This window comes from Rhinopithecus bieti, unplaced genomic scaffold (assembly GCF_001698545.2).
Source record: "Rhinopithecus bieti isolate Rb0 unplaced genomic scaffold, ASM169854v2 scaffold_11252, whole genome shotgun sequence".
Lineage (NCBI taxonomy): Eukaryota > Metazoa > Chordata > Mammalia > Primates > Cercopithecidae > Rhinopithecus > Rhinopithecus bieti.
Genome location: NW_016806895.1, coordinates 2,586,398 through 2,610,017, shown reverse-complemented (window position 1 = coordinate 2,610,017; position 23,620 = coordinate 2,586,398). Strand labels below are relative to the sequence as shown.

Sequence of the window (23,620 nt, the reverse complement as noted above, 5' to 3'; positions counted from 1 at the left end):
CTGGGGTTGGAGAGGAACGGCATTCCTAGGCCTCCCCCACTCTTCCCACAGGCTGCCCAGCTCTCGCCTTAGGACTGGAACTAGTGGGCTTCACCCAACTGTGTGAACGCTGACACAGCATAAAGAAGTGACTGCTCTTTTTTCTTCAGCGCCTCAGAAATGATGCATCTGAATGAGCACTGTCCCCTACAAGTGATCACTTCAGGAAGTTGCATTTTCATAAATTAATGTTCTTCCCATCACAGCTAGTGTCCAGGGAACTGGGGTTATTTAGACCACTGACTTTCTCCCAGTGACACTGCCGTTGCTCACATTGTTCTGGAACTTCTTGGAAATTGCTCTCAGGGTCAGTTTAATCTCGTTCCTTTACAGTCATGCTGTGTTTGGGACCTGGGATTATAATTATCTGGGTTAATCATCTAGCTTATTCACTGCACTTGGCTACAACTTAATGGTGGCTGTTGGCCAAAAATCAAACCTGTCCTCAAAGGGACAAAGATTTGCCTCTTTCAAGGATATGCAAGCTCTGAGGGGTGAAGTGTTCCGGAAAGCCATGGCAGCGTCCTTGAGAGAAAGCTGGCAGTGGTGGGAAACGTGTTCCCCAAGGTGACAGCTATAGAGGGAGCATGTGGCTTTTATACATGATTGAGGTGTACAGACTATGCAATTTATTCCATTAAAAATATTTACTGAGTGCCCATTTTATGACAGGCACCATTCCAGGTGCTGGAGATAAAGCAGTGAACAAGCAGATCAAAGCCTCCACCCTCACGGAACTTACAGGCAAGTTCAGGGAGATACAACAAAATTAATTGACCAGATAATGCCGATGATAATAACGGCTACAAGGAACATGAAGAAGATGATGCTGGGGAGGGAGGTGGAGCTGCAAACTCAGAGTGTTCAGGGAAAGTCTCCCTGGGAAGAGGACATTTGAGTCAAGACCTGAGGAAGGTGAGAAAATGAACCACGTGGATGTAACCAAGACACTGAAAAGGCCATCGTAGCTTATTGCCCACAGTCCTGTGAGAGTGGACACGTATTCCTGGGTAAGTACAGCCTGAGTGCACATACCATTTGCATTTTGTTTTCTCATTTGCCAGAGCAAACATTTCCCTGTGTTTTCTTCACAGTTTCTATGACTATAATATTAATGGGTGCATAACATTTGTTTAAATCTATGTATGGTGATTCACTGAACCCAACCCCTATTGTTGATTCTCTCTCTTTCTTTTCTTTTTCTTTTCCCTTCCCTTCCCTTCCCTTCCCTCCCCTCCTCTCTCTTTCCCTCCCCTCCTCTCTCCTTCCTTCCTTTCTTCCTTCCTTCCTTCCTTCATTCCTTCCTTCCTTCCTTCCTTCCTTCTTCCCTCCCTCCCTCCCCTCACCTCCCTGCACCTTTCCTCTTCCTCACTCTAACACTTAGGCTGGAGTGCAGTGGCATAATCAGGGTTCACTGCAGCCCTACCTTTCGGGCTCAAGTGATCCTCCCACTCACAAGTGTGTCCCACCATGCCTAGCTAATTTTTTTCTTTTTAGTAGAGACAAAGTCTCATTATGTTGCCCAGGCTGGTCTCAAACTCCTGGACTCAAGCAATCCTCCTGCCTTGGCCTCTGAAAGTGCTGGAATTACAGGTATAACCCACTGTGCCTGGCGATTTCTCATTTTTTCACTGCAGCTGTTGATCTACTGGTCAACAGCTTCTGCTTTGGTTGCTTTATTTCCTTAGGATAAACTCCCAGAAGGGAGAGAACAGGGCTAAAGGGGACGAATGTCCTGCAGCCTTTGCTATGTAATGCAATGTTGTTTCCTAAGGGGATAATGTCCATTTCTAGGTCTGAGACCATTAAAAATTTGGTTCCCACCACACCTAATTTATAACTCCTAGTAATGCCCTCTCAGTTCCCCCAGAGCCTTCACATGAAGATAAAACCTGGCAACTAGAAAGAGCCAGATCACCGGTGTTGAGGAGATCTAAGGGTGGGGTGGGGCCCAGGCTGCTGGCCCCAACCACCCCCTATCCGCCTGGGGGATGCACAAGATGAGGGCTGCACTTACGTGAGCTCTGGGTAGACGTTCTCCAGGTACCAGCGGAAGGACTTGCAGTTCATCTTCTTCCTCTGCTCTATCCGCGTCGCTACACTGTAGGAGGAGGCAGGTCTTGGGATTTGGCCTGCCAGTGTGGAAGGCAGCCCCAGCGAGGACACCAGAGGCCCGTCCCCCAACCCCAGGAGTCAGCCCCCTCTTCCCATCTGTCTCAGGCAGGCAAGGACGAGGAGCCTTCCAGCCTGCCATGTCCAGCCCTCGCTGCTTGTCTGATGTCATTCTCTGACCTGCAAGCTCAAGTCAGGTCTCCTGGCTATTCCTCACTCCTTAAATTCCTGCCTGGAGCTCACCTCTCAGGGTGAGCACAGACCATACGAGACCACGTCTTTCTTTCAGCTTCTCACTCCTTGAGACCTCAGTTAGCAGACCAAGAACTGGTCTTTATCTTTGCAGAGTTAACGAGAAGTACAGGAGAAAGGTCTAACAGCAGGAAGAGCAAGCTTTAAACATCTTTCAGGTGTGCTGGCACATAAAACCATTAGATGTGTCCTTGGGACACCACCATCCTCACCTTCCTCAGGTACACCCACCACAATGGCCACTGGTTGACGCCCTCGTCACCAGCTATCTGAGCCTCAGTGTCCTCTACATTCATCTGGGGACACAATCACTCGTCTGAGAAGGCTTTTGTGAGAATCAAGCAAATTAAGGGGTCATGAAGCACTTAGCACAGGGCAGGTGCTAAGTAAATGTTAGTTCCCCATTACAAGAAATATTTAATGACATAACTTTTTTTTTCAAAAAAAGGTAGATAGATATGTATAAATAGGGGGATGATTCCTTGATGATCATTAATTGTGTTTTCAAACTGTTCTGACCACAAGCTTAAGTAGGAGATAAATATCTTACATTGTAATCTAATATGCCCCATGCACAGTCAGCCCTCGGTATCTGTGGGTTCCGCATCCATGGATTCAACCAAACTTGGATCAAAATTACTCAGGAAAAAATTCCAGGCCAGGTACAGTGGCTCACACCTGTAATTGCAGTACTTTGGGAGGCCAAGGTAAGCAGATTGCTTGAGATCAGGAGTTCAAGACCAGCCTGGCCAACATGGTGAAACCCCATCTCTATTAAAAACACAAAAAATCAGCTGGGCATGGTGGTACATGCCTGTAATCCCAGCTACTCTAGAGGATGAGGCAGGAGAATTGCTTGAACCCAGGAGGTGGAGGCTGCAGTGAGCCTAGATTGTGCCACTGCACTCTAGCCTGGGTGACAGAATGAGACTCCATCTAAAAAAAAAAAAAAAAAAAAAAATTCCACAAGGTTCCAAAGCCAAACTTGAATTCACCATGCATCGAGTAGTACATTGAATCCACGCAAATGAGGTGATGTGTAGGCATTGTATTAGGTATTATAAGTAATCTAGAGATGATTTAAAATATTCAGGAGGTTGTGCATAGGGTATCCAAATACTACACTATTTTATATCAGGGACTTGAGCATCTGTGGATTCTGGTATCCATGGGGGGTCCCGGAACCAATCCCTTGTGGATGCAGAGGGGCGACTGTACATGTGTAGGCACATGCATGCACACACATGCACCCACAACTGAAATAAGAGTTTCATAAGGACAATACTAACCCTTAACTGCAATCAACTCTCATTTTCTATCCTGCTCTGTACTAATCTAATCTATAATGTTCTACTTCTCTCTCTCTCTTTTTAAATGCTGGTCACAACCCACTAAATTGATTTCACAACCCAGCTGCATTTTGAAAATGCTTAACTAGACTGTAGTCATAACAGTCCATGACAGGAAAATAGGCTAACAGATCTCAATTTTGAACAGGGGGTGGAGGCAGAACACCAAATGCTTTCTGCAGGCAGCCCCTTCCTAAGCACTCCCACAGATGCCTGTTTTCCTGCAGGCAGCTGTGGACAGGCGGCTCTTTTTCATAAGTGAGCCTTCTCTCCCCATGCGATTTCATGCTCCTCAAAGCCTAAGTCTTGTCTCTGCATTGCATTCCCTCCCAGGACCCAAAGAAGCCCATTAGAGTGGGAGCTCAGTGGCTGGGGAGGTTGTGGGCGGCTCCCTGGTGTACACACCACTTTGTATTTTGCTGGGGGTGTGCTAATGTGGGTAGAGAGAGTCAGACAGTGGAGTTGGAGGGGCCTACCTGCCGAAAGCCTTCCCGATGGCCGAGGGCCGGGCCTCATAGTAGTATTGCTTGTATTCATCCATCCACACTTCTGCAGTGCGCTTGGTGTTCCTAAAAGGAGAGGAAAGAGCAAAATAAGGTCACCAGGGAAGCCACAGCATTAGCGGTCAGGGTCAAGATGAATTGATCCATGAATACAGGGCAATGAGAATCTCAGGAGCAAGGTGATACTTGGATGGTATAGATTAGCACAATCCTTTTGGAAGACAGTCTGTCAATACCCGTCGACTTTGTAGGTATGCAGCTAGACTTGGGCAGCTGCTGCTCCAAACCCTGTACATATAAGCATGAGCTCGACAAGGTGAAGAACCATCCACATGTAAGAGGGTGCTCATGACAAGCCCTTCATCCTCCCCTGCCAACCTCCTCAGGACAGCAGACCATGGAGTGGTCTTCTAGGACACTATCCACTCTCCCTTGAGACTAGTGCACCGTGTAGCTGAGGATAGGGATGGACAGATGGTTGATCAAGTCAGGGTTGGGACACTGGCATCCAAGACCAGCACTCGGGGCTCAATGAGTGGAGAGCACGGCTTAGTTGGGGATTTGGCCAATTTTCCGAGACTAATATGGACAAAGGAAGTCAAGGTAAGAGAGACCTGGTGGCAAGTCCCATAACTTCATCCCTCCACTCCTGAAGGTACCTGCAATCCCAGGAGGTTACCAGAGGGTGCAAATGGGGAAACAGGCCCAAGAAGTGAGGTGGCTGCCCAGTCACATAGCGATAACTGGCAGGGCTGGGGGCTTGGGCTTTGGTGTCCTGCTCCGAGTCCCGTGCTCCTTCCTTGGTGACCTACCTGATGTAGGTGAGGGCATTACCCTCAGGGAAGTTGTAGGGGTGTCGTTTCCTGAAGACATGGCCCACCCGGCTGCAGGGGACGATCTCCAGACTGCCACCACACATCCACACCCTGAAGGAGAGCTCTGCAGGAAATGGTAGCAGTCAGGAGGAGGAAGGGGCTCCTTGGCAAGTGAGGGTGGGAAGGGGCTGACTTCCCTTCCCTTTGGTGTCTCACTGGAGGTACATGCTGGGGTCGGGGCTCCTGGGCCTGCTCAAATGGAGTGCTTCCACTTCTTGCCAATGTTCCTGACTGCCCACTCTACGTGTGTACGTGCACACGCACACACACATATACACATGATCCCTGTGGCCCATTCCGGGAAGAGCAGTGGAAAAAGCTTGAAGAAACAGCAAGAACATAAATAGGAGGAAAACAACCAAACAGCAGCATCATTTCCAGGCTCTGTCTAGAAAGCCCCGGCCAGACATGAGCTAAGGAAAAACACATCTGCTCGTCAGCCAGCTCTGTGCACCCGCGAGGTCGGAAAACCAGCCACCAACCAAACCACAGGCTGCTCCAGCTGGCACCTCTTGGGCTGGCCCCAACCTCCCTCTTGGCCCAGCTGGTCTCCTTGTACAGGCTCTCACTGGCCCTCTTGAGCCATGCCTCCTTTTGACGGTGGCGGTGGAGCTGAACCAGCTTTTGTGGATGACTGTGGTCCCCAGTGGTGTTGGGAGAGCAGTGGCCATCCTGCTGCCCAGAAGGGGACCTCAAAAATTACCACTCTGATCTCCACTCACCAGTTGCCATTTATGGTAAGGACCCACCTTGACAGCTGGCTGAATCTCACATAATCTCTTGATTTCCTACCTTCCTTCATATTAACCCTATAGTCTCTTCCCACTCCTCAGTTGGCTGGAAGGATGCTCATGGTCTCCAGCCAGGCCTAGGGGCTCTCACCTGGTGTAGCTGGTCAGGACCCTCCCAGTGACTAGCAAAGAGCAGAGTGGAGGAAGCAGGACTAAAGCCCGCCTCTGGCCAGCCTATGTGCACCAAGAAACATCCAGATGTGGTTCAGGGCCAGAACTGGACACTTAGCAAACCTGGACCCGCATGTAAGGATGGCTGTATCAATGGGCTTCCCTAGGTCTGCCTATAAACTGCCAGGCATCCGTCCCTTCTCCTGGTCAGCGCTCTGTGTTGGCCTCAGCAACTAAGGTTTAGAACTGGGGACAGTCCCGGGGGACAGAAGATCTGCATTCTGGTTCCATTTCTGCCATCCCAACTTTGTTATGCTAGTTAAGTCACTTCATCCCACTCAGCCCATATTGTCTATAATACTATTAACTATTGTTGTTATTATCAACAATGGCCATAACAATAGCAGTAACCATCCATTTATTGAGTACTTACTACACAGCATGCTCTTTCTATCCAATGTCTAATTCTCACTGCAACCATGTGAAGTCAGGACTACTACCCTTATTTTTTTAAATGAGAACTTTGAAGCTCAAAGATGTTAAATAACCTCTCCAAGGTCACTCAAATATTCAGTTGCAGAAATGCAGCATCAAGTTCACACTGTGTCCAGCAAGCCACACGGCCAGATTCTTTAGTTCACTCAGTAAATTTTCATTATATGTCAGACACTGCTCTAGATTCCCTTGTACTCTAGCAGTGAAGCAGGGAGAAAGGAACTCCGTAAAATAAGGAGCAAAAAAATACAAGTAAACAAGAAAATGCATAAAAATGTAGCATATCGGCTAGGCGCGGTAGCTCACGTCTGTAATCTTAGCACTTTGGGAGGCTGAGGGCGGTGGATTGCCTGAGCTCAGGAGTTCGAGACCAGCCTGGGCAACATGGTGAAACCCCATCTCTACTAAAATACAAAAGAAACTATCCAGGTGTGGCAGCATGCACCTATAGTTCCAGCCACTCGGGAGGCTGAGGCAGGAGAATTGTTTGGACCCAGGAAGCAGAGGTTTCAGTAAGCTGAGATCACGCCACTGCACTCCAGCCTGGGCGACAGAGCGAGACTCCGTCTCTAAAAATAAATAAATAATAAATAAATAAAATGAAAAAATAAAATAAAATAAATAGAGCATATCAGATGGTAGTTAGGGCCATGGAGAAAAATGACCCAGGCTGGGAACTGAAGAGGGCCAGTGGATGGTGCTGGGGGAGGACTATGATTGCGTTTTAAATTCGGCTGATAAGGAGAGTTGTCACTGTAAAAGGGACATTTGAGCAAAGACCTGAAACAGGTGAGGGAGCAAGTCCTGTGGCTGGCAGGAGAAGAGCACTCCAGGCAGAGGAGCCGGCAAGGGCAGGTCCCTAGTGGTAAGAGCATAGCTGGCAGGTTCAAGGAGGCCTTGCTGGGCAGGGGAGGGGGGCGGTTGCTCACACCTATAACCCCAGCACTTTGGGAGGCCGAGGCGGGCGGATCACTTGAGAGGTCAGGGGTTCGAGAGAAGCCTGGCCAACATGGTGAAACCCTGTCTCTACTACTAATACAAAAATTAGCCAGGCCTGGTGGTGTGTGCCTGTAATCCCAGCTACTCAGGAGGCTGAGGCAGGAGAACCGCTTGATTCTGGGAGGCAGAGAGTGCAATGAGCTGAGATTGAGCCACTGCACTCCAGCCTGGGGAACAAGAGCAAGACTCCATCTAAAAAACAAAAAAAGAAAGGAGGCCGTGCAGCCCACGTGGAGTGAGGCAGGTGGGATAAGTGGGAAGTGAGGGCAGGTGTGTGGCTGCAGGGACAGGCAGATACCTTAGGGCCTCGTAGCCAGTAAGGAGTTTGGGTTTTCCTCTGAGTGACATGAGAATCCTTGCAAGGTTTTGAGCACAGGAGCAACATAATTTATGTTTGAAAAGGATCCGCAACATGAATCCCAAAGTTTGCACATCTGCCAGCCACACTCAAGGTGGCCTCTGGGCTCCCGAGTTGGAATTCTTTGGGGACGAAAAAACACATCTTGGTGTGGGAATCTCCCTTCCTTCAATAAAGGAATAAAAGAAAAGGCTCAAACTCGCCAGCGACAGGAGTCTCACAGCTCAAAACCCGTCCCAGTGGCTGAGCGTCTGAGCACTGCAGCTGGCCTAGACATTTCTTTGAATTTCTTCTAAGAAACAAAACCCTCGCCAGAACCACTCTGTGGTTCACCTTTCAAGTTCTCCAACCACGGAGCCCTTGCCTCAGGCAGAGTTTGAAGTCAGCTATTTGATCATTCACTTGTTTCTCTGTCTCTAGCCTCAAAAGAAAAGAAAAGAAAAGAAAAGAAAAAGAAAAAAAGCCTCTGGAGGCAGAGCAAGGAGCCTGTGGGTTTCCCAGCTTTCCAAGTCTTCACAGGAAACTGGTTTTGCCAAAGCCCTTCAGGCCGAGATTGAGGACACAAAGCAGGTCACTTGGACCCAAAACACATCAAAGGGGTCAGAATGGAGGGGTCACTGCACCCCAGTTCCCAGAATTTACTCCTCCAAACCCTGCCTGGAAACAGCCTCCAAAAGCAAGTTACAAAGCAGGGGGAGTCCCATGCCCATTCCCACTCCAGCTGGTTTTGATTCGGGATCAGGCCTATTGCAAGCCCCCTCACTGCTATTTTCCTGATCAGGGAGAAAGACTTAAAGAATCCCTGCTCCTAACATCTCAGAGACATAGACTGTACCTTGCCAACATCCCACAAACACATAAGTGGCTCTGGTAAAGGAGCTACATATGCCCGTTACACGTGGAGTTTCCGGACTGCAATGTGGAAGGCAGCATCCACCTCAGTCTTTCTACCTGTCAGATGGGTGAGATACCACCAGCCCTAGTTACCGCACAGAACACCTGGTCAGGAAGAAGGAAGCAGTGGGACAGGGCTCTGTGAAGGGCTGGGTCCACCAAGAGGGCAAGAATAGGCCACCAAGTACATGCCCCTGCTCCTGGAGACCCCAGAATGGTGCTCCCTACCCCCCCCCCCATCTCCACATCGCTGTTTGTGAGACTGCCCCTGAGGGCTGCACCACGGAGTCCCCTTCCTCAGGCAGACAGGGAGGCACCAGCAGGAGATGACGGGGTTGGGGTAGAGTGAGGGTGAGTGTTTAGCCCTGACACTCTCCACCTGGTGCCATGGGCTGGCTGCATGTGCTCCATGACCACAGCTCCATCGTGGGGTGCTCCCTTACCCTGTCTTTCAGACATCGGGGTGGTTACAGCTCCCAGAATTCACAGCCCTGCCCAGTGCTGTGCTGTCCCTGCAGTTCCCTCTATCCTGCCTGCACTGTGTAAATAAGGCCTTTAATAAACACTCACGTTGGGTGCGCCTTCTGTATTCTGCCAGGACCTTAACTGATGATGCTCACCCTTATCTAACTTCCATCTCACATGCAACCCTGTTTTGCAAATGAAGGAACTGAGATTCAAAGAGGTGACTGGCTTGCCAGCCCACACATAATGGAGTCCAGAGTTTGGGCTCCGATCCCACTTGGTAACCCTTCCCTGGTGCTCTGTGGTCCCAACACCATGGTCTGAGAAGCAGGTGTATGAGGGCCCAGCCCCTCCAGCTCCCTACTGGAACAGTTTGCCCCCACCTCTGTCTCCTTCGCTGCTGCTTCAGGGCAGGGAGGGGCAGCTTCCTGTGCCTTCTGAGTCTAGAGACTGCCTCATGACAGTGACCACCAGCACTGTGACCTGCCTTTAACGCATCACCTCATTTAGTACTCATAACAACCTCTTGAGGAAACTCAGACTTTAAAGAGCTTTAACTTGCCCAGGGCCAAACAGCATGCAGGTGGTAGGGCCAGGGTTTGCACCCAGGCCATCTGACTCCATTACTTAGCATCTCACCACCACCCTCTCCCACACACCTCCCAGCCTTGCTGGTAGGGAAGCAGCCACATGCGTAAGCTGTGGTCTGTGATACAGTTGTGTGTTCTTCCACACACATGTCCAGTCATCTGACCATGGGCTCCTTCTTTGTTTACTAGCTGTGTGGCTTAGGACAAATTGCTTAACTTCTCTGTGCCTTGGATTTTAAAATCAGTAAAATGGAGATCATGATACTTACCTCAGAGGGTCCTTGAGAAAATTAAAAGACCTCATGTGTGTGAAGTCCTTAGATCAGGTCCTCACGCATAGAAAGTGCTCTGTCAGGGTTAGCTATGGTTCTTACTGCTTCGGTTATTTTCACTGTCACTATTTCCCAACTCACCAAAATTCTCTCCTCCCCAGATGTCCATCTGGGCATCATACTTTCCCAGGTGGTTAAACCAGGACTTGTCAATCACGAAGATTCCTCCAGCTATAACAGGCGTCCTGGGAGCAAGGAGAGGGAAGAGGCAACTCATGAGCTGGAGAAGCAAGGAGGCCCTTTAGATGGCCCCGACCCGGGACCCAAGACCATCAGCCTCTAGATCCCTTCCTGCAGAGTCACTGGCCAGCTCCCTGGCCCCCCACATCTGTTCCCGTGGCCTCTGTCTGCCCTGTCCCTGCAGACAGGCTCTGAGGGCCCAGAACAGAGTCGGCACTTGACAGTGCACCTCAACAGCCCAAGCGACCGATGTAGCCTCTGAAGAGCCTCCCAGGCCCCTGACCCAGGGAAGGAAGAGGTCCCCCAGAGCCCACAGCAGCCCTGACCTTATAGGCCTGGTGGGGTCTGTCCGGGTCATCTTCTGCTCAAGAGGGATCTGCTCCCACTTGAAATGCAGGCTCCAGTCGAATCCTAAGGGACAGAGCAAGGTGAGGACAGAGCTCAGGGCAGAGCTGCGGGCTGCTGAGCCCCTTCACTCCACCACCCCTCGGAGTCTCCCCTGATCAGAGCCCTGGGTTATTCGTGCAGTCCCTCCTTCATGCGGAATGAGCCAAGCCCCTCCTCTCAGGAAGTGTACCATCTACTGGGTAAGACAGAAACTACAAAGATAAATAAATCAATGGAGGCTATGTCTGCTGGGATGAAAGCACTAAAAAAAAAAAAAAAAAAAAGAGGAGTGCCCATACTATTAATATTATAGTTAGAATAGTCAGGAAAGGCTCTCTGGTGACTTTGGAGTAGAGACCTGAATGAAGGATAGATCTATGCACATACCTGGAAAAAGGGAATTCCAGGCAGGGGCAGCTGCCAGTGCCAAAGCCCTGAGGTGATTTCCCAAAGGGGAAATGCCTGGCTCCCTTCAGAATCCCACCCAGACTCGCGATCTAACTAATGGCTGGGTCCATATACTGGGAGTCCAGATCCCAAATGGGAAATCCACTGTGCCCACTAGCTCCCAGCACTAGACTCTCTAGAGCAGCACAGTTCCACAGAACTCTCTGCAACGGTGAAATGTTCTATATCTGCATTGTCGAATATGGTAGCCACTAACTTCATGTGGCGACTGAGCCTTGAAATGTGGCTAGTACAGTTAAGGAACTGCCTTTTAAGTTTTATTTGATTTGAATTAATGTAAGTTTAAGTAGCCAAAGGTGGCTATTATCTACTGTACTGAACAACCTGGCATAGTCCAAAAGAAATATAATACAAGCCACAAATGTAAGCTAAATACATAATTCAAATGTTCTAGTAATCACATCAGAAAAAGAATATATGAAATTAATTTGGATGAAATATTTTAATGTAATATGTCAAAATATTGTCATTTCAACATGTAATCAATACAAAAAATTACTAATGAGGTATCTTACATTCTTTCACATTAAGTCTGGGAAACCTGGTGGGTTTTCTATGCCCACAGTGCTCTCAGTTCCAACTAGTCACTTTTCAAGACTAGTCACATTTCAAGAGCTCAACAGCCAAATGTGGCTAATAGTTGCCATACACAGCACAGGTCTTGACCATCTCTGGGGCACACATGTTAGGAAGTCATGCAAGGCCGAGGGATCCCCACTCCCCATCCTCAAGACAGCTGTCACATCATGGTCTTCTGCCAGGACTTGTGACCATGATCCCTAGGCTTGAAGCATTTGGGAAGAAAGTGTCAATATTTGGAGGGAGGGAAAGATGAGAGACTAGTCTGGCTCTGATATTGATTGAACCAGAAGCCTGCAACTGCCAGTGCTGCTCCTTTGTCCCCAGTCCCAGGGCTGCACCCAATCCCTCTTCATTTTCTCTTTGGAGGTGGTGGAAGGGGTGTGCATGAGGCTCTCTGGCACAGCTGGAAAGAGCAGCAAGCAAGGGTTTTTGCCTGCCTAGCCTCACTTACCTCCTTTCATGTCTACAGCCCCATCCCTGGGAGTAGAACTCACCTCCACGAAGGTCAGCGGATGCTGCAAGGTAGGCAAAATTATCCAGACTGATGACATCAATGATGGGACTCACCACGCGGGTGTGGTCCTAGGAGAGAGATGGTGTGAGGCCTGGGACTCCTCTGTAGAAAAAGGCCTAGTTGCCTGCTCTGGGGAGAAGGCCTCTCTGAGACATGGGGCATTTAGCACTTCCTGCAGGGTATGCCCAGGGCTGCCCCTCAACCCTGGTAGGCTCCTGGCAGCTGTCCTGCATCACCACACCCAAGCTCCTGGATGTTCCTATCTGGCTCCCATGTACTCTCCCAGCCTCTTCCTCACACATCATTTTGAGCCCTGCTAGAATCTCACCTACTCCATGAAGTCTTCCCTGACTGCTGCAGGCTGAAGGATTTTTTCCTCTTTTAAACTGCTCTTACAATGACAGCCTAGATGATTCCTGGGACAGTGACTCACTGTGCTGCCTGAGGTGGCTTTTCTATTTCTGGTCTGAACTGTTGTTTTATTAATATCATTTACCTTTGTATAAAAGTTGTTTGAGTCTTCCCAACAGGACTACTAGCGGCTGGAGGGCAGGGGCTCCGTGGTCCCCACGTAATCTGGGTGCTATCCCTCTCATACCACATCCACTGTTACAAGGTCAGACTCACCACTCCCCGCATCACCTCCCAGAACACAAATCCAAATCCAAAACCTTGAGGAATAATGTTGATTTTGCTGGCCTCTTTTTTTGGGTGGTAGATTACGTCATATACCACATGCAAAACTTCATCACCCTTCATGAGCCTTCTCGTCTTTCGCCCTCCATGGGGGACAGGGAACAGAGCCTCTTCTTTCTTCTCTTTCTCCACTCTGCTTTCGCCCCCCAAATCCTCTTGTCTGGAACTTGGAATCCAGCTGTACCCCTCAGTTCCCACCCTAGATCAAGATAAGGGAAGCCTGAGATGGGGCTGAACGGTGGGGACCTTGGATGGTTTTTCAGTGCTCTGTGGAAGGCCTCACCTCATCCTTTTTATAGACTTTTTTTGTGCTGAGATATAAAATCACAGGTTTAAAGTGCACAATTGATGGTTTTTAGTATATTCACAAGATTATACAACTATCACCACTATCTTGTTCCAGAACATTCTCACCACCCCAATAAGAAACCCAATCTACTTGTTATTTCTATAGATTTGCTTATTCTGGATATTTAATCATATAATGAATGGAATCATATAATGTATGGCTTTTCGTGATTGGCTTTCACTTCACATAGGTTTTCAAAGTTCATCCATGTTGCAGCATGAATCAGTTCTTCATTTTTTAAATGACTGGATAATTCTGTTGTATGGATACATTACATTTTATTTACCCATTCGTCAGTTGACAGGCATTTGAATTTTTCCTACCTTTCAGTTATTCTGAATAGTGCTGCTCTGAAGTTACTGTGTGAGCATATGTTTTCATTTCTCTAGGGTATACACCTAGCAGCTCCACTGCTGGGTCATATGGTAACTAACTTATGTTCAAACTTTCGCAGAACTGCCAGACTGCCTTCCAACGTGGCTGCCCTACTTTACTTTCCTGCCGGCAATATATGAAGTCTCCTGATATGGTTTGGGTATTTATCCCACCCAAATCTCATGTTGAAATGTAATCCCCAAGGTTGGAGATGGGGCCTAGTTGGGGGTGTCTGGGTCATGGATCCAGTTGGGTGGATCGCTCATGGCTTGGTGGTGTCTTCGTGATAGTGAGTGACTTCTCATGATATCTGGTTAGTTTAGAAGTATGTAGTACCTCCAGCCAACTCTCTCTTGCCCTCACTCTTGCCATATGAGGTACCTACTCCCCCTTCGTCTTCTGCCATGAATAAAGCTCCCTGAGACCTCCTCAGAAGCCAAGCAGATGCCAGTGCCATGCTTGTACAATGTGAGCCGCTTAAACCTCTTTTCTTTATAAGTTATCCAGTCTCAGGTATTTCCTTACAGCAGTGCAAGAATGGCCTGATACAGCTCCTGTTTCTCCATGTCCTTGCCAGCACATGTTATTGTCCATCTTTTTGATTCTAGCCATCCTGGTAGGTGTGAAGTGGCATCTCATTATGGGTTTGAGTTGCATTTCCCTAATGACTAATGATGCTGAGCATATTTTCCTAGGATTATTGGCCATTTCTATATCTTCCTTGGAAAAATGTCTACTCAAATCCTTTGCCAACTTTTCTTTCTTGAGATGGAGTCTCACTCAGTTGCCCAGGCTGGAGTCAGTGTGTGATCTTGGCTCACTGCAACTTCTGCCTCTCAGGACCAGGTGATTCTCCCGCCTCAGCCTCCCAAGTAGGTGGGAGCACAGGCACCCACCATCATGCCCAGCTACTTTTTGTATTTTTGTAGAGATGGAGTTTCACCATGTTGAGCAGGCTAGTCTTGAACTCCCGACCTCAGGTGATCTGCCCGCATTGGCGTCCCAAAGTGCTGGGATTACAGGGGTAAGCCACCGCTCTAGGTCCCTTTGCCAAGTTTTAAATTGGGTTATTTGTCTTTTTATGGTCGGGTTGTAATCATCTCATCCTTTTCTGCCATCTGTCCAAAATCCTCCCCGTTCTGGAGAGCAGTAGGTATGTGGCAGGGGCCCTCCTACCCTCCCCTCTCTTTGAGAACAGCATCCTCTCCTCCCTCTTGCAAGGGCTTCCCAGCCTGAACAAAGGCTTTCCCAGCACAGGACCCTCACTCTCTCAGGAGAAAAACAACACCCATTTATAGTAGGAGCTTTGTAGCTCACCCAGGGCTTTCATCCAATTTCATTCTCACAATAACCCAATGGGATAATTATTACAATTATCCCCATTTTCAGATGAGAAAACTCAATAAGGTGAAGTCACTCAGGGGGAAGTAGACTATTTGGGCTTCCTACAATGCCTGCCCAGCTTCAAAGACTGTCCCATAGGCCTCGGTGCTGGGAATGTAGTGGCTGAGTCCCCAAGGACGCCCACCTCCCCAGAGACAGTGGCTCACCTCCTTCACCCGCTGCAGCATGGGCGGCAGCCACTCGGTGTTCACTTCGCAGTGACTATCCAGAAATGTGAGGACGGTAGCTGCAGCCACATCCGCCCCACGCACTCGGGACCGGATCAGCCCTGCAAGGGGAGTAGACAGGGCTCGGTGCTGGGACTGGGCCAACTGGCTTCCCACCTGTCCCCCAAAGTCCCAGGGCTCTCCTCCCCTTCAGGCGCTGAGGTTTCGTGAGTTATTGTGATTAGATTTGTCTTTGTACTTCTGCTTGTTTCCTGCCTCCCTCCCTTGCTTCTTCTTATCCACCCATCAACCACCATCACTCCAGGGTCACACCCTGAGTGCCCTCTATGTGCCAGTCACTGTCTGGGCTCTACGGACACATTGATGAACAGTCACAGTTTAGAGCATGGAAAGGGCAATAAAGTGTAGTTTGATCCTAAAGGAGAACCGGAAAACAAAACTTTTTCCCGTGAGAACCTGTGGGTGGTCCCCTCCAGCCATACCCCTATGTGTAGCATGCAGATAATCTTCGAGACTAAGATAGGCTGAAGTCTGTATGGCAGCCCCTTCCCTTACCTTCAGCATGTTATTTAACCACTCTGAGCCTCAGTTTTCTTATCTATAAGATGCAGAGAGCTAATAATCCCTGACTGTCAGGATCAAACAAGACAACAGGGATAGAGCTTGTGCCTGGGGGACCCACACACGTCAGATTCTGTTCTTCTGTGCCTGTCCCCCAACAGCCTCACCAGCCTCATTTTGGGCAGCACTCTGCTCCGGGCTGGGACCCGCCTGGTCAGGAGGGAGGAGGCCCAGCTTCTCCTGCTCCTGCCAGAGTGGCCATGCAGCCCTGTGAGCTGTGGGAGGGAAGGGCCTTACTCTTAGAGCTCTGAGTATAAGCAGCTCCTTGCAGACATTTCCCTAGTCATGCCTCTGCCCCACACTCTGCCTCTAGCTGCCTACCAGCCTGCCCTCCAGCCAAAAGCCCATCAGTCTCCACCCCAAAAGTGTCTACAAAGCCTTTAGTCATAAATTTACATTTACTGTTGTCAAATCCAGGGACAGCATATTCCCAGACCTGATGGGACCTACAGCCCAGTGGCTTGGGAAGCATTTAACTTTGGCCATTTCCATTCCGGTTTGAAGGTCTCCGTCACTGATATCCTTGTGGCCCCTTGGCCTGACTGGTCTTTCTTTCTCTCTCTCTTTTTTTTTTTTTCGAGACTGAGTGTCGTTCTGTCACCCAGGCTGGAGCGCAGTGGCGTAATCTTGACTCACTGCAACCTCTGCCTCCCTGGTTCAAGCGTTGAAGTGATTCTCCTGCCTCAGCCTCCTGAGTAGTTGGGGCTACAGGCATGCACCACCACACCCAGATATTTTCGTATGTTTAGTAGAGATGGGGTTTTAGCACATTGGCCAGGCTGGTCTTGAACTCCTGACCTCAAGTGGCCTGCTCACCTGGGCCTCCCAAAGTGCTGGGATTATCTTAAACATATCTATCACATCCCTCTCTCACTCTAAAACCTTCAGTGGCTCCCTGCTACCTCTGCCTTATGAAGTCAATGCTTTCTTCTGGCTTCCAAGGTCTTCTATCATCTCAATTCACTCCACCCATTGCCCCTGCTGACCAGGCCTGGGGTCTCGCAGGAAGGGAGTATGAGGAGAGGGAGGTGAGGAGGCTGGCCTTTGGGTTGGGCCCCACAGACTGGAACCATGGCTGCTCTATTCATCACCCTGGGCAAATCGCTGAAGCTCCTTAAACCCCAGTTCCCTTGTCTGTACAACAGGCACAATGGGCTGAGTACAAGGACTGAAAGTAACAAGGTGGATGCCCGCAGGGGAGGACCCCTCAGGAAAGGGGCTGTTAGTATTGCACATGCCCATACCCCTGACTGATGTCTTTGCTTGCAGAGTGCACAAGCCGGCATGCCCTCCCTTGCTACCCTTTACCTGTCTCATGACGCCCCCACACCCCGTTGAGGCCCATTCCTCCATGGAACCCTTCCCTGCTCACTCCAGCTCTCCTCCGATCTCCATGCTATTCATACACAACCACAACCAACCTGTGGCTGCAGTGGATTCTGACCCCTTGGCTATGTAGTAGCCCTCCGAGGGCAGGGACCACACTTTGTATTTCCTTTGTGTCCCCTAGAGTGCCATGCTATAGTTGCTACTCCAAAACACGTCTGGATTGGAAGTGAGGTTACATCTGCTTTATGCTTCTGGATTTTTCTGGATTTTTCTCAAAGCCTTTCCACACAGCCTGTCTCATGTAATCCTTACAATCATCTTGCAAGGCTGAAAGGGACTGTCTTATCCCATTTCTCAGGAGAGACAGCTAAGGCAGTCAGAGATGGAGCAACTTGCCTACAGTTGTGCCTTGATGGGGCTGATCTGGGAAGCAGGAGAGTTTTCTGCAGAGCCTGGTACCAGCCATCAGGAATGCAGCAGGGCCATGTTGGCTTGGTGTGCCACAGCACCAAGAGAGAGTGGGGAGGTGCAGAGGATGACACCAAGATGGGCCCTCGGTAGGAACCAGGGTGCAAGGACTCACCTTCTCGCCGGTCATTGCGCAGGCACTTGACCTTGGGGATCCTGGTCAGGAGTAGACAGTCTTCCGCTGAGGACGTAGAGAGGAAGGCAAGCTCATTTAGACATGGGCATCAGGCCACTAGTGGTTTGACTGCCATGAAAATTGCCCCATACTAAGCCCAGGAAAGGGCTGGGGATGGGAATGGGGAAGGGGTATGGTCATCATTACTGGCCGAAGAGTTACCCTGCCCCACTCTCAGGCCAGAATGAAGAGTGCCTGTACCTACGGCAGTACTCCACTCCACCTCAGGGAGCACCAGAGAGCACGCTTGGGGGTGGTTACCAGCTCAGCTAGCATCTGCATTTGGCAGTTGAAATAATGAAGGATGCTGTTGATTTTCTTTACTTAAAAAAAAAAATCATCTCACAAGTGCCCCATCCAAAGCAACACCCACCATTCTTTCCCCTCCTTTGACACCAGGAAACAGGACCAGGGAAGGGTCCTAGAAAAGACAGGATCCCTGCCGGGGACAGAAAGGTGTCTGCGATGGTCAGGACAACCTCAGGGGTGCTTGCCTTGGTGTTCTGGGAAAAAGGGGATGAGGGTGGAATGGAGAGCTGCAAAAAGGAAGGTGACTACTCACGATCTGAACTGAAGTCATCCACTAAAATGATCTCCTGGATCAAGTTGGCAGGAGTTCGGTTCAGGACACTAGAGTAGCAGTGGAAACAGAAAGAGCCTGGATTTAGGAACCACCTCCCATTTTTACCCCTCCCTGGGCCGTGGGACTCCCCAGCTGCCCAGCTCCAGGGCCAGCACCATGGGCGTTCCTACTTGAATCCCATTCTTGTCTAAGTTCATTAAGGAAATGGGGAGATGGGAGTTCAACCTAACCACAAGCCCAGGCTTAGCAGGAAGAATCCACCTCCAATCCGCCTCCCTCTGACACTGACAGACACTGCTGGGCTTCCATCACCCTCCTGAGGCCTCCTGTCTAGCCTGGCCTCCCTCAGCTCCTTACACCTGCATTTCTGCCCTTGTCCTGGACACCTGACCTGGTGTTTGACTGTCACATTCCTCTAACAGTTGGACTTCTGGGGTCTTCCTGGCCCTGATTCACCAGTTTCACCTTCTCAGAAGTACAGGACTCAGCCTCCAGCACCTGCTGGCTTCATGCTGTCTGGCCACAGCGCATGACGATCCCAATGTCCTCCCCTGCCAGCGCCACTGAGATGACAGTCCCATGGCCGGACTTACCTCTTCACTGTGCGCAGCAGGGTGGAGCGGGCCTCATTGTGGAAGGTGATGATGACACTGGTGGCCGGCAGGTCCGAGGAGTAGGACACAGACGGGCAGCTGAGCAGGGAGCAGAGGTCAGAGCCAGCCATGAGGACATCCTCAGGGCAGGCCAAGGTTTTTCTTTGTCCAGTCTATTGCACCCGAGAATACTTCTGCGAGGCAGAGAAGGCACACCCAAAGCCAGGCCAGAGGCCCCGCCCCTCTACCCCCATGCTGTATCCCACACTGGCCCAGAGCCCAGATGCCACCCATCCTGGGGTCCTGGGAGGGAAGCAGCAGGTTGGGAGACCTTCCAAGGCCTGAGGGCTCTTTACCAGGGATCCAGAGCCCCCAGAGGGTACAGCACCAGGCCCCAGGATACAGCCCTGACCACACAGACAGAACTCTCTGTCCTATGGTAGGGGGATATGCGAAAGGAAAACCACCTCTTTATTTGTCCTGATACCCTGGAGCTTTTTCCTTCTCTCCTCCCACCTCAGGACATTTGGTGCATCTGCAGAGGAATCATCCCTACCCTGGCTGCCAGGGAATTCCTCCCTCTCACTGCCCAACACTGATAGCCCTGCTGCAGACAATGGACTGGGGAGCAGTCTCGCTTCTCTGGGGGTCCTGGGTCCCCTGGAAGAAACAAGCCTCTGATAAGACACCAAAGGCCTATCCCGCCACCCCCTCCCTCCCCAGCCATCCATATACACCACATTTTCTGGCCTACTGGCTCCCTCTCCTCTAGAAAGGGAGTGAAAACAACTCATTCCTGCCAGACTTCATCCCTGTTGTTTCTGTGCATGCATTTATTTGCGCTCCTGGGGCGCTGGAAGGCGGCCTCCATTGCTGGTTTTCATAGCAATCTTCTTTATTACAATTGCTCTCTGACTATTCCAGCAGTGACCATTTTTTCATTATGGCATTCATTCTACTGACAGCAGCTTACAGCCCGAATTCCCAGGCCCGTTTCCTGCCCTGCAGAGCAGACCGGGTCAGACAGGCGGGTCCCACTAGCCTGGGACCCCTGGGGGGAATCTTGAGAGGCTGTGCAATAATTCTCCTTGAGAGGGGGTGTGGGGTAGTGGTGGCTGAGGGAAATTTGCCTTCTGCCCCTTAAGAAACCATGCTGCTCAAGGGCCTATGAATTTTGGGGGTGGGAGTGAGCTTGGCCAGCTGAGCTGGGGTGTGCTGGGAGCAGCAAATACCTCCTAAGTGTGTACCCTCCCGGTGCTAACCTCCAGGGCCCCAGTCCTCTGTCCTGATCCCCCAACCATCCAGTGCCCAGGAAAAAGGGAATCGGGACAGCGACGTCTCCCTGGAGGGGGCAAACCCACCCACACCCCATCCGAGGGGTGAACTTGACCTCCCCACTGGCCCCCTCCAACCCTTTCCACCATGTATGCCTCTGGGATTGATGTATTGATGTCCCTGAGGATGGGGGTTTATCTGGCTCCCAGGAGCCAGGAGTCTCTAAAGGGGTTTGTCCCAGCCCTGAGTTTTGAGTTTGGAGCTGGTGGGGTTTTCTCTGTGATCCTTCTCGGGCTGTCTTATGTGGTTTATGTCCCTTTGCTCCCCTGGAGGGGGCTCCCTAGATTGAGGACTGGACCAGAAATGAACCTGACAATTTGGAGTCCAGCGGACACTACAGCCTGCAGGGCTGCAAGGAAGAGCAGCTCCTACCAGTGAATTGGCCCCATCATGGTGGGAGGCCTGCCCACCACAGCCAGCACGTCCTTTGCTTCCCTACACATGTGCACACACATGCACACACACACACACACACACCCCGTGAGCCACTTCAGCTTTCTTTTTTTTTTTTTTCTTTTTTGAGACAGAGTCTCACTGTGGCACCCGGGCTGGAGTGCGGTACTGTGATCTTGGCTCACTGCAACCTCTGCCTCCCGGGTTCAAGAGATTCTCCTGCCTCAGCCTCCTGAGTAGCTGAGATTACAGGTGCCCACAACCACACCCCGCTAATTTTTGTATTTTTAGTAGAGATGGGGTTTCACTGTGATGGCCAGGCTGGTCTTGAACTCCTGACCTCAAATGATCCCCCCGCCTCGGCCTCCCAAATTGCTGGGATTACAGGCATGAACCACCGTGCCCGGCCCACCTCAGCTTTCTGAGAGGGCCCGGCAGCAGCATATGGCACCTCATCAACCCACCACTACCTTGGATTTAAAGCGTCTCATTTAAAAATCTACGTAGCCCCCAGGGCAATTCCCCCTTTAAATTTCTCAGTGAGCACCTGAGAAGGTTCAGAGTCAGGTAAGCTGGAGGGTGAATAGAGATTACCCAGGACAAGCCCTCAATTTACAGATTGGGGCCAGCAGATCCTCCAGACCCTGGGACTAGGTCGGACATGGCTAGGGCTGCCCACGAAAGGCCTCCAAGTGGAGCTACGTGGATGTAACCTCTTCTGTGGCACAGGCAGAGAGGAGGGGACACTGCCCAGGACTAGGTGAAAAAGAACTTCTGAGGCCCAGAAACGGCCAGCAGACCTGGTGTTGGCCTTGCTGCGTATCAGGAGTACTGCCTTACTTGGCTGCATGAGTGGTTTCTGGAGGCTGACAGTGCTGGTGTTACAGGACAGCAAGGCTGAGGTCTGGGGCTCCTCCAGCCCTGTGTTCATCTCACCTTGCACAGGCTACCAAGCACCCTGGACTTCAGGCATGCGTCTGTGAGTGACAAGGAAGGTGCTAGAACCAGGTCCTCCTCGCCACCCCTCCACCTCACCGTATGACCCTTTGTGCTGTGGAGTAGCTGCTTCAGAAAGGGTAAAAGAAACACTTGGATCCAAGTCATTGTTGCTACCCCACCCAACGTCGAAACGGCAGGAACCAGAGTGGAGGCCCAGGCCTAAGCTCTGAGCAGCCAATAGCTGCAGGACAGCAGTGGGTCAGGCTCCAACAGCAGCCTCTGGTCCATCTCTGTGAGATGTCTGGGCACAGAGATCACGCAGCAGAGCGCAGAAGAGCGGGCCAACCTAGCCGGCCTGGAAAGGAGCCTTCCATGGAAGAGAGGACAGTGAGCCAAGTGTCCTTGAAGTGAGCCAAGTAGCTCAAAGGGTAGGTGGGGCAGAGGAGGTGCGTTTGGGCAGAGGAAACAGCACATGTGAAAACAAGGAAGGAAGGAGGGAGGAGTCCGGGACTGCAGGACCATCAAGTGCTGGGGGAAAGGTGGGTAAGGCCAGGTCACGGGGAGGGGAGGGTGGTGCTTCAGTGTGAGGAACTCAGACTGTTCCTGCAGGTGACAGCAGGAAGAGGAAAGACTGCAGATGGTGACTTTCATACTCTAGACAGTACACACAAGGGCCTAGACCTGGAGAGGGACTAATGCCTTGCTTAAGGCCGGTCACTCACACTGAGCTGGGATGAGAGTGGAGGCTTCCTTGGTCCTGGTCTAAGGCCTCTCCCACCTCACCACACGGGGAGAACTAAGAACAAGACTGGGAAGCATTTCTGGGAGCTGCTGAGGAGGTGGGGCTGTGGTGCAGGAGGAAAGGTAGGTCAATGGGGTGGGGCATAGCACCCCACTGTTTGCAGTGGGCAGGGCTGTGACTCTTTCCACATTAGGCACCACCAGTAAGGCCCCAAGAGCGCCTGGCTCACCCACCCCCACGGACCTCCTTTGGTTCCCTCCCAGGTCACTTTTGCTGGGACGCCAGACTGAAGTGCCTCGGGACCTCCTTGGCCCCAGCTGAGCAGTTTCCTTGGTCTTGGCAGGGCCTCAGTAGGTCAGATAAAAAAACAACAGAGCGTGAGGTTTTTGAATGTCTAAATCACTGGACACAGTCTGAGGAAATCATCCTCATTTCTTAGATACATGTAAAATAAGACAAACTAAACAATGTTGGCCTTTTCTCACCCTTTCTTTCTCCACCGACACAATGAAGGCCGTACCTGTAATGGCGGGTGTCCCGGATGGGCCGGTCCGGGCTCAACTTGTCACTCTCCAGCTGGTTGAAGGCGTGCTGCCTGTAGGGGTCCTCTCCGGCCTTCAGCTGCTTGGCCGACAGGTAGGCCTTCTCATCAAAGCCTTTCGAGGGAGTTCCTGTCACCTGAGATGAAGGTCAGCGTCAGAGAGGACCACGGGCAGGAGGACCCCACTGCATGGCGAGCACTCAGCACACACCAGGCGGGAGCCAGCCGCGTGGCCTCATTTGCACCTTACGCCAACTCTATGAGGAGGAGACCGTTATCTCCCCCATTGTACAGATGAGAAAACTGAGGCTCAAGAGGCTTTTTTTCCTTTCTTTCTTTCTTTTTTTTTTTTTTTTTTTTTATTGACACAGGGTCTCATTCTGTCACCCAGGCTAGAGTGCAGATCTTGGCTCACTGCAACCTCCGCCTCCCAGGTTCAAGTGATTCTTCTGTCTCAGCTCCTGAGTAGCTGAGATTACAGGTGCGCACCACCACGCCTAGCTAATTTTCATAATTTTGGTAGAGATGGAGTTTCGTGGTGTTGACTAGGTTGGCCTTGAACTCCTGACCTCTTGGCCTTGAACTCCTGACCTCAAGTGATCCGCCCGCCTCGG

At 50.7% G+C, this 23,620-nt stretch overlaps 1 protein-coding gene across 3 annotated transcripts in view; it reads right to left on the bottom strand.

Annotated features, from left to right (window-relative positions):
* GALNT16 (polypeptide N-acetylgalactosaminyltransferase 16) overlaps positions 1–23,620 on the bottom strand; it is a 96,655-nt gene that overhangs the window by 11,883 nt on the left and 61,152 nt on the right. For all 3 annotated transcript variants that reach the window (XM_017878635.1, XM_017878634.1, XM_017878636.1), the window contains 11 exons: positions 22,986–23,143; positions 19,057–19,155; positions 18,443–18,510; positions 17,821–17,886; positions 15,267–15,388; positions 12,277–12,364; positions 10,672–10,756; positions 10,247–10,350; positions 5,068–5,194; positions 4,229–4,321; positions 2,057–2,140 (listed from right to left, as the gene is read on the bottom strand). In XM_017878635.1, coding sequence (XP_017734124.1) covers positions 2,057–2,140; positions 4,229–4,321; positions 5,068–5,194; positions 10,247–10,350; positions 10,672–10,756; positions 12,277–12,364; positions 15,267–15,388; positions 17,821–17,886; positions 18,443–18,510; positions 19,057–19,155; positions 22,986–23,143 — 1,094 coding nt within the window. The remainder of the gene's footprint in view (positions 1–2,056; positions 2,141–4,228; positions 4,322–5,067; positions 5,195–10,246; positions 10,351–10,671; positions 10,757–12,276; positions 12,365–15,266; positions 15,389–17,820; positions 17,887–18,442; positions 18,511–19,056; positions 19,156–22,985; positions 23,144–23,620) is intronic.